Source organism: Anopheles coluzzii, chromosome 2 (genome assembly GCF_943734685.1).
Source record: "Anopheles coluzzii chromosome 2, AcolN3, whole genome shotgun sequence".
NCBI classification, from domain to species: Eukaryota; Metazoa; Arthropoda; class Insecta; order Diptera; family Culicidae; genus Anopheles; species Anopheles coluzzii.
In genome coordinates, this window is record NC_064670.1 from 34613922 (window position 1) to 34622167 (window position 8246).

At 49.3% G+C, this 8246-nt stretch overlaps 1 protein-coding gene across 3 annotated transcripts in view; it reads left to right on the plus strand.

The window, feature by feature from the left end:
* LOC120950995 (F-box/LRR-repeat protein 7) overlaps positions 1-7244 on the plus strand; it is a 71801-nt gene extending 64557 nt beyond the window's left edge. For all 3 annotated transcript variants that reach the window (XM_049605615.1, XM_040369448.2, XM_049605616.1), the window contains exons 4-8: positions 3682-4863; positions 4950-5440; positions 5510-5770; positions 5850-6029; positions 6116-7244. In XM_049605615.1, coding sequence (XP_049461572.1) covers positions 3806-4863; positions 4950-5440; positions 5510-5770; positions 5850-6029; positions 6116-6651 — 2526 coding nt within the window. In that variant the 5' untranslated portion in view covers positions 3682-3805 and the 3' untranslated portion in view covers positions 6652-7244. The remainder of the gene's footprint in view (positions 1-3681; positions 4864-4949; positions 5441-5509; positions 5771-5849; positions 6030-6115) is intronic.
* The last annotated feature ends 1002 nt before the right edge of the window (positions 7245-8246 follow it).

The following is an 8246-nucleotide window of genomic DNA, read 5'->3' on the forward strand; positions in this document are numbered from 1 at the left end:
AAAAAAAATAGACAAATTGGTCCGAATCAAGAAATGTTTCTGTCGAAATAACAGCAAACATCGACAAGTCATTTATAGTTTTACCGACGGCTGTTGTAAATCAAACGCTTGCATTTAAAATTGGATTTTTCGGCTGACTGAAGAAAAAAAAACTAATGAATTTTTCTTGTTCCATGAACATCGTTTGAAAGAAAAGTATTTAAGCTTACTTGTAAAAATAAATCTACGACCTTGCGAGCTGCATCTTGTCTGATATCCGGAATTTTCGACATGTCGGACGAAGACATGCATTTAGGCACGATTTTTACGATCGACCTTCGATTTATATCAATTACTCCTCATTTTTCGCGACAAAATTATTGAAGTAGAGCTTGTAGATCATGTTTGTCCCGAAAAATTCGAAAATGCTCTGAAATTTGCATAAAATGATCGCATTGAGTTTTGGTACCATAGCTTACCGCTGCGAAGCCCGTGGATGCGATTTCTACTTCCTGATATGTTTCTTCAAATTTCGCAGGTACTATTTTACTTTTTAGCTGGTTGCATCGTGCTCCCGGCCAAGCCAACGCAGCGTTCTTTGGAGCTTGTTGTCGCTCAGAGATGTCGATCATTCGGAACTGGGCTTTCTTTCGATGCTCTGATTGTTGCCGAATAGTGCCAAAATGTTGTAGAAGCCACAAATAGGCTTATGCGATGTCCACAAACTAACGCACGGAGTCCGTTTTAGGCGCTACGGGGTGCTGTTCTTTGATCGCGCACGCTTTACAACGAAGATGCTTCACTTCCATGGCCATCACGTTCAGATTTCGACTGATAGAAAGACCAAATTTTTGTCTGCTGACTCATGGGATACTATTATTGAAAGTTCAATTAACGTTTCGTTAGTATGGGTGAAGATAAACCCATGAAAAATCGACCATTTTTGTCAATTTTTTGTGTGCAATCGTTAATATGAAAATTAACATCTTATCAGGTCTTTTTGTAAAAGACGGTTGTTTCTAAGAAATCTTTTTTTAAAAAATGTCCTAGCTACAGTCAATTCTATGCCACTCATATTATAATTCAACTTTCCAACAGTATTCTCTCAGATATATAAGTCTTTATAGTTTGTATGTTATGGGATGCAACACGGATTCTTATAGTAACGTTTACTTCCAATGAGAATAGGATTCTTAAGAGAATTCGTCGAAGATCCTCAATTACCTAAAATGCTAGTTACGTTTGCATGATTCATATCTGCATTTGTTTAACATGAGTTCATTTTGATAACTGATTTTTAATCTATGCAGTTGCTTAAAACATTAAATGTATATTTAATAATATAAAACGCTCACTTACCTATTTACTGGACCAGACTCCACCGCAGTGCTTCAAAAGATATCAAAAACATCATTTTCGTCGCGATCTTCGACCATTTTGACAAATCTCTCCATCAAACGCTGCCCCATGCTAAGCCTAATAATGTGTTGCGTCGTTGAGGGATGAAGATATTCTGTAAAAAAAATGAGAAGAAGACCTCATAATTAGAGATTTTTTTTTGAATGTGGTTTGCTGGCAACAATTTTATAAATAAAACAAAATACATAGTCTATAGTACATCGAAAGCCAACTCTTGATCTATCCATTAATTCATTACAATTATTTGTTATGATTTTGTGCAATCATTACCAACCCCAAACGATAGTTCTGCGCAACTATCCACATACCATTCTGGTTGCAACAATTCAAATGGCAAAAATTCAATTAAACGCACAATGCAATCGCTACACATCTCAAATAGATCTCTTTTCGCCTTTGAATCAGACGATGTGCTGGAAACAGAACAAATTTCCACCACTACCACATCTACGTTTCCCCTTAGTACTAAGACCCGTTTTTCTTCATTCGCACAGGTGAGCGGTGGCCAATGCATACCAAGATCGAGACCACTACCTGTCCGATCGTTAGTAGTAGTTAGATCGATAGATTGGATTAAAACGCAACAAAAAAATGTAATGTACGATCAGCGCTCGATTGCACCTTGCAGCATGGGAATGCAAAATAATACACCTTACACCATTCGGCTCGGCACTTCGTCCAGCAAACCGTTGCATCCGTTCATCATCATCATCATCATCATCATCATCATCATCCTGTTCCAAAATGGCATGAAATGGTGCAACACCGCAGCAGCGTGTAGCATATCCGCCCGAGGGTAGAGATACGGACCGGGAGATACCGAACCCGCTCCGACCGTCCGTCCATTCTGTCCGAAGAGGAAGCCAGCACTTATCGAAATCGGATCCGTTCGCCTGTTACCGACGGTCGGCGAAACGCTTAGAATGGCACAGCCCGGACGATGTGGTGTGCCGCCTTATTTCGGACGGCGAACTGCCCGCGAAGTTTGATCGATCGTCCGATGATGGACGGCGACACATCGTAAACGGTTTCGCGGTACCGCGCGGGGCTGAAATATCAAAGATCAGACCATCGGGCGAATCGGGCAACAATCGGTGTGCGTTTCCGCCCTGACAGGCGTACCACCCGCTCCGGGCGTCGTTGCACAGGCCGTCGATGCTGCGCTGGCTGCATTGCAATTGCAGTTTGTCGCACCGGCTGTGACCGTGAGTGACTGTCCGCGATGATTTACGATCGTGAGAGAGTTCTCGGATCACTCGGAGCCGCAGCGGGAACTAAACTTACGCAGCGAAATGTCAAGACGCGTTGCACGGTGAAGGAGGCAATTCCTTCCAGCACAGCAGAGCTTCACAGCTCTCGTGCGATCTGTGCAATGTTTTGCGCAGTTTACACGAACCCCCTCGATGGCTCGAATGGCCCCTGCCGTACAGTTGACACACTGGATCGGCGGCGGTGTCGGCGCCGCCGTGCTACCCTACCGGTAGGCATTGCAGATCTTGGTCCGCTGATTGCACCCTCCATTAATTCGTGAACTTAACGCGCGCAACACCAATTGCTGCAGAAGAAAAGGGAAAGACAACAACCGAGGGTGATGGAGGAGCTAGTTAAGACCGGGGCGTAATTTTCGTCCTCGTTAGTGTCGGACCATTTGACGCGCTACGCGGTACGGGAAGTTATATAAAAATTAAACGTAATTTCGGTTTGATGCTCACTCATTTTCAACCCATTTGTCTTCCGGGAAGCATTGCTTGATGAACGGTGGGTGCGTGTGTGTGTGTGCGTTGCATACAGGAATGTTTTAATTTTTATATCAGACCAACATCAGAGCATGATATTGCAGAGCAAGAGGGAAGCAATGTAGCACACACTAAGCGCACTTGCAATGTGCTGCACGCACCCGGAGGATGATCATGATCCAGTCCAGCGAGCGTTACATTACATCCCGACATCCCTGCGAGCGTTGGGCGGGTATGTGATGATGTGTTGGCGATTGCTGAAAGATAATTTGAATTTAATTAGTATTGTTTGCGAAAGTGCCGACCGTTAATCGTGCGTTCTCGGGAACATTTATGAATGATCATGCGTCTGACTAACTGCAGTGTTTGAGAATTAAAGGCAGTAAACGATTTGCGCTTGGTGAGCAATTCATCATCCCATTGATTATGGTAGAAAAGTCCTCACTAAACTGTGCCATTTAACTTAATAAATGCAAAAAACCTATCCAAAACCATGAACCATAATTCTTAATCTATTTTCTTCCTTTTTTGTCTCTCTCCCCCGTAGATAAGTGTCATCCGCGTTCGGATGTTCCTATTCCCGGCCACGCGGAACACTAGCCAGTGCCGGCACGAATAGCGACACGCATCCAATCGGAGACGGGCACCACAGAGCAACCACAGCAACAGCAATGACGCACCAGCAGCGACGAGTTGCACCGGTCGAGTGTCCGCTCGCATCGCTCGGACGCAACACACCTTCGATGGACACCCGCCAGTACCATCATCCGCTCAGCTCGAGCCCGCTCGACCCGCAAGCCTACCAGATGTCCCGCAGCTCGCCCATCCTAACGCTGGACTCCGATCTGTACCCGTCCGATTGCGGCAAGCCCGACCAAGGCCCGCCGGACGGCCTCGTGCCAGACGGTGGCGGCGGTGGCAGTGGAGGCGGCGCTAACGGCAACGGATCGCTACTCTCCCGCAGCTCATCCTCGTCGCTCGATCAAACCGGTTCCTTTCTGCGGCAGGCACTGCCATTACCCCTACACCCACCGCCCACCAACGGGCATCACGGGCACCGGCGGGACTATCGGCCGGTGCGGCCGCGCACCTACACCCCGATCGACGCACTGCTTACCAACACCTACCAGCAGCACCACCAGCGCCTCTCGCCGGTGCTGCGCGGTCCACCGGGAGGCAGCGGCGGCGGTGGAGGTGGTGGCGGGGGCGGCGGCGGCGGCGGCTATCACCACCCGGACGAGCCACAGTCCGCGCTCGGCGGGCTGTCCGAAGCGGACCGGTACTTTCTCGAGGAGAAGATGGACGCGCTCTACATTCAAGGTGCCATCCGACGCAATGCCAACGCGACCCCGTCCAGCCTGACGCGCAACCAGTCGAGCAGCAGCAACAACACCGAGCGGTACTACCTCGAGAACGAAAACATTGACGCGATCTACAACTTCTGCCGGCGCAACGGTGGTGGTGGTGGCGGTGGCGGCATCGGACCACCGCCCGGTTCGGTGGCGGCCCACAACGCACACAACGCCGCGTCCAAAGCGTCCTCCGCGGCACAGTCGCAGGTGGACTGTCTTGACTCGAGCTCGCCGCACCTGCTGCGCCGTGCATCCAGCCCGGAAACGAGCGGCTCGGACCGATACCTGCTCGACCGGATACGCGGCTCGCCGGCGTTCCAGAGCCCCCGGGGGACCCACCTCAAAGCGGTCGGGTCGGCAGATTTCATCGACGGACGGTAAGCAGCGGCCGTGTGCGAGAGGCCTACCGACGGAACGCCATTACTCAGCCACTCAATTTTCCTCCGTTTTTCCTTTTCCCCAGAATTCCACTCACCAAATCGCAACACTACACCGACGGACTGTCACGCTATGGACGCTTTTCGCCCAACCTGGACCAGGGCTACCACACGCTCGTGTCGCCGTCCCCGTCCGGCCAGCAGCAGTCGACGATACCGGCCTCGTGGACCACGGGCGGCACGCACGGGTCGGGCGGTGGTGGCACCAACTCCACCTCGTCCAGCCACGGCAGTCCGGCACAAACGAACACACCCGTCGGGGGGAACGGCAGCGCGAACGGCAATGGACCGTGCGGGCGATCCATCGATGGGGCCACCATCCTGACCAGCCTGGGGAACGGGCACGGCACCAGCCTGTACCGGGCAGGGCCACTGTTCGATCGAATGCCGGACGAGCTGATGGTGCGCATCTTCGAATGGCTGGACAGCAGCGAACTGTGCAATATTGCTCGCGTCTGCCGACGGTTCGAGTCCGTCATCTGGAATCCGGCGCTGTGGAAGATCATCAAGATCAAGGGTACGGCGAGTTAGCGAAGGCACTCTTCCCCACCCACTGTCGACTAATGCAAGCCGTTCTTACTTACAGGAGAGGAAAACAGTGGCGATCGTGCCATCAAAACCATCCTCCGAAGGCTTTGCGGTCAAACGCGCAACGGTGCCTGTCCGGGGGTGGAGCGTGTGCTGCTGGCCGACGGCTGCCGGCTGACGGACCGGGGGCTGCAGCTACTGTCGAGACGCTGTCCGGAGATCACCCACCTGCAGATCCAGAACAGCGTTACCATCACGAACCAGGCCCTGTCGGATCTGGTGACCAAGTGTACAAACCTGCAACATCTAGACATTACAGGTACGTATTGCCACACACGGTCGGTTGTAATGCTTCCAGCCAGTTCCGATGCTAACGAGCTATCATCCACCTTTTGCAGGTTGTGCCCAAATAACGTGCATTAACATCAATCCGGGTCTCGAGCCGCCACGAAGGCTACTGCTGCAGTATCTCGACCTCACCGACTGTGCATCGATCTGTGACGCTGGCATCAAAGTGATCGCGCGCAACTGCCCCCTGCTGGTCTATCTGTACCTGCGGCGGTGCATACAAGTAACAGGTACGGCGGCGCGGAAGCACCCGTTCAACCGCAAGTGGCCCGTTTTGCTAACTCTCCCAACTCTCGCTCCGCTCTCCAACTTCCAGATGCCGGCCTTAAGTTTATTCCAAATTTCTGCATCGCGCTGCGCGAGCTCAGCGTCTCGGACTGCACCAGCGTGACGGACTTTGGGCTGTACGAGCTGGCGAAGCTCGGTGCGACCCTACGCTACCTCTCGGTCGCCAAGTGTGATCAGGTCTCGGACGCGGGGCTGAAGGTGATCGCCCGACGGTGCTACAAGCTGCGCTACCTGAACGCACGCGGCTGCGAAGCGGTCAGCGACGATTCGATCAACGTGCTGGCCCGCTCCTGTCCCCGGCTGCGGGCGCTCGACATCGGCAAGTGTGACGTGAGCGATGCGGGCCTGCGGGCGCTCGCCGAAAGCTGCCCGAACCTGAAGAAGCTAAGCCTGCGCAACTGCGACATGATCACGGACCGGGGGATCCAGTGCATCGCCTACTACTGCCGCGGGCTGCAGCAGCTCAACATCCAGGACTGTCAGATCTCGATCGAGGGCTACCGGGCGGTCAAGAAGTACTGCAAGCGGTGCATCATCGAGCACACCAATCCTGGGTTCTGCTAGCACGTTTGTGCGGGCCACGTTTCTAGTGCGACAAGTCGTTAGTTAATTGTTTCTTTTTTTTATTTGTTTTACTGCTGATGTGAGTTGTGGGGAAGAAGAAAAGCATTTTAACAAACCGTTAGAGCTAGTTAGGAAGTGAGATAAGGGGGAAAAGAAACGAGTCCGTTTGCTTCACGTGCGCATACCCGAACTTTAGATGTTGATAGCTAATCTGATCCGTGTTGCCAAAAAAAATATTAACGGACGAAACCAGCATTTCCTGAGATTGACCATAGCCCGCCAATTCCCCTGGTGCGGACAGTCTGTCATGGGGCTAGGTGAGCGAATGAGTTGCGGTTTGCGGGTTTGCACAAGGCGTTAGTTACACATTTAGGCAAAGCTATTTTTTTAATTGACACCTGGTACAGGAAGAAACATCGCACAGGTGTGATTGTGTGTTGCTGAGCTAGGCGTATACTGTACATGATCGAAATTCGGTTTATTTTATTGTTTTATATGGAAGAAATTTAGCAATCCGTTTAGAGCCTTTTTTTATTTATGTAAAAATAAATGAATATACGATATTTATTAAATAAATTCAACCTGTGAAAATATTCTGGATGGTACTTGTTTTCTTCAAGCGGATAGTTTATAATCGGTCAACTTTGCGGCATAAAGAGCCAAAATTTTATCTAAAAAAATCAAACAAACACAAACATATTTAGACAAAAAAAATGCATTCGTATTAAGAGCCGTACTTTGCCAGTCACTAGTTCACTAGAGCAATTTACATTCGCACTTTCCTAACTGCTCTGCTACTCAATGCATCAGTTATATTTTGTATTATTCGTTGCGATTGACTTCGTTGCTTGTTCAAATTTAATCCAGTTTTCAACCATGTTCCATCCAATGAATTCTTTAAATATTCCCTTATTGTTGAATAATTAGTTTAAAATTAGTGTGACACAGACAGAGTTAATGACATTTGGTCACCTGGTCACGTATTTACTAGATCGTATCTACTGAACTAGAAACTTCACGCAGTCCAGAGATAGATTTTTTGAAATGTCTCAAAGAACATATGCTAGATGGAAATTTTGCTTAACACATTCAGCTCGGTGCTGATTTTCATCAACTTTCCGTTCCCTCGGCATCACATATGCTGCTATACATATGGGTAGCGTAAATTTGTTCGCAATGTTTACTGCATCCCCAGCAAAAGACCAATAGCAGGCCCTGCCGCCGGCATACGGGAAAGTTTACTGCCATCGAACTGAACGTGTTAACGAAGAATTTGGCAATACGATTTTTCCACTACAATTTGCGATAAAATATCGCGACTAGACTTTGCGACAAAATATTAAAATCAACAATTTTGCGACTAGTATCGTGGACCGCGTGAAGTCTAGCCTGGTATCGAAATCGTTCACATTCACGGCAATCTGGTATCTGGTAACTCTGTAATAATTTAGACGACTTGTAAAATTTCTTTTCAACATTGCTGCATCGCCAAAGGCTTTCTGTACTGAAAATTGGTTACGCAAACAAATCTTTTGCGAGTTCTTTGCGCAACAAATGTGACCACCGCGGAAAACGAAAAGGACACTCATAGCAGC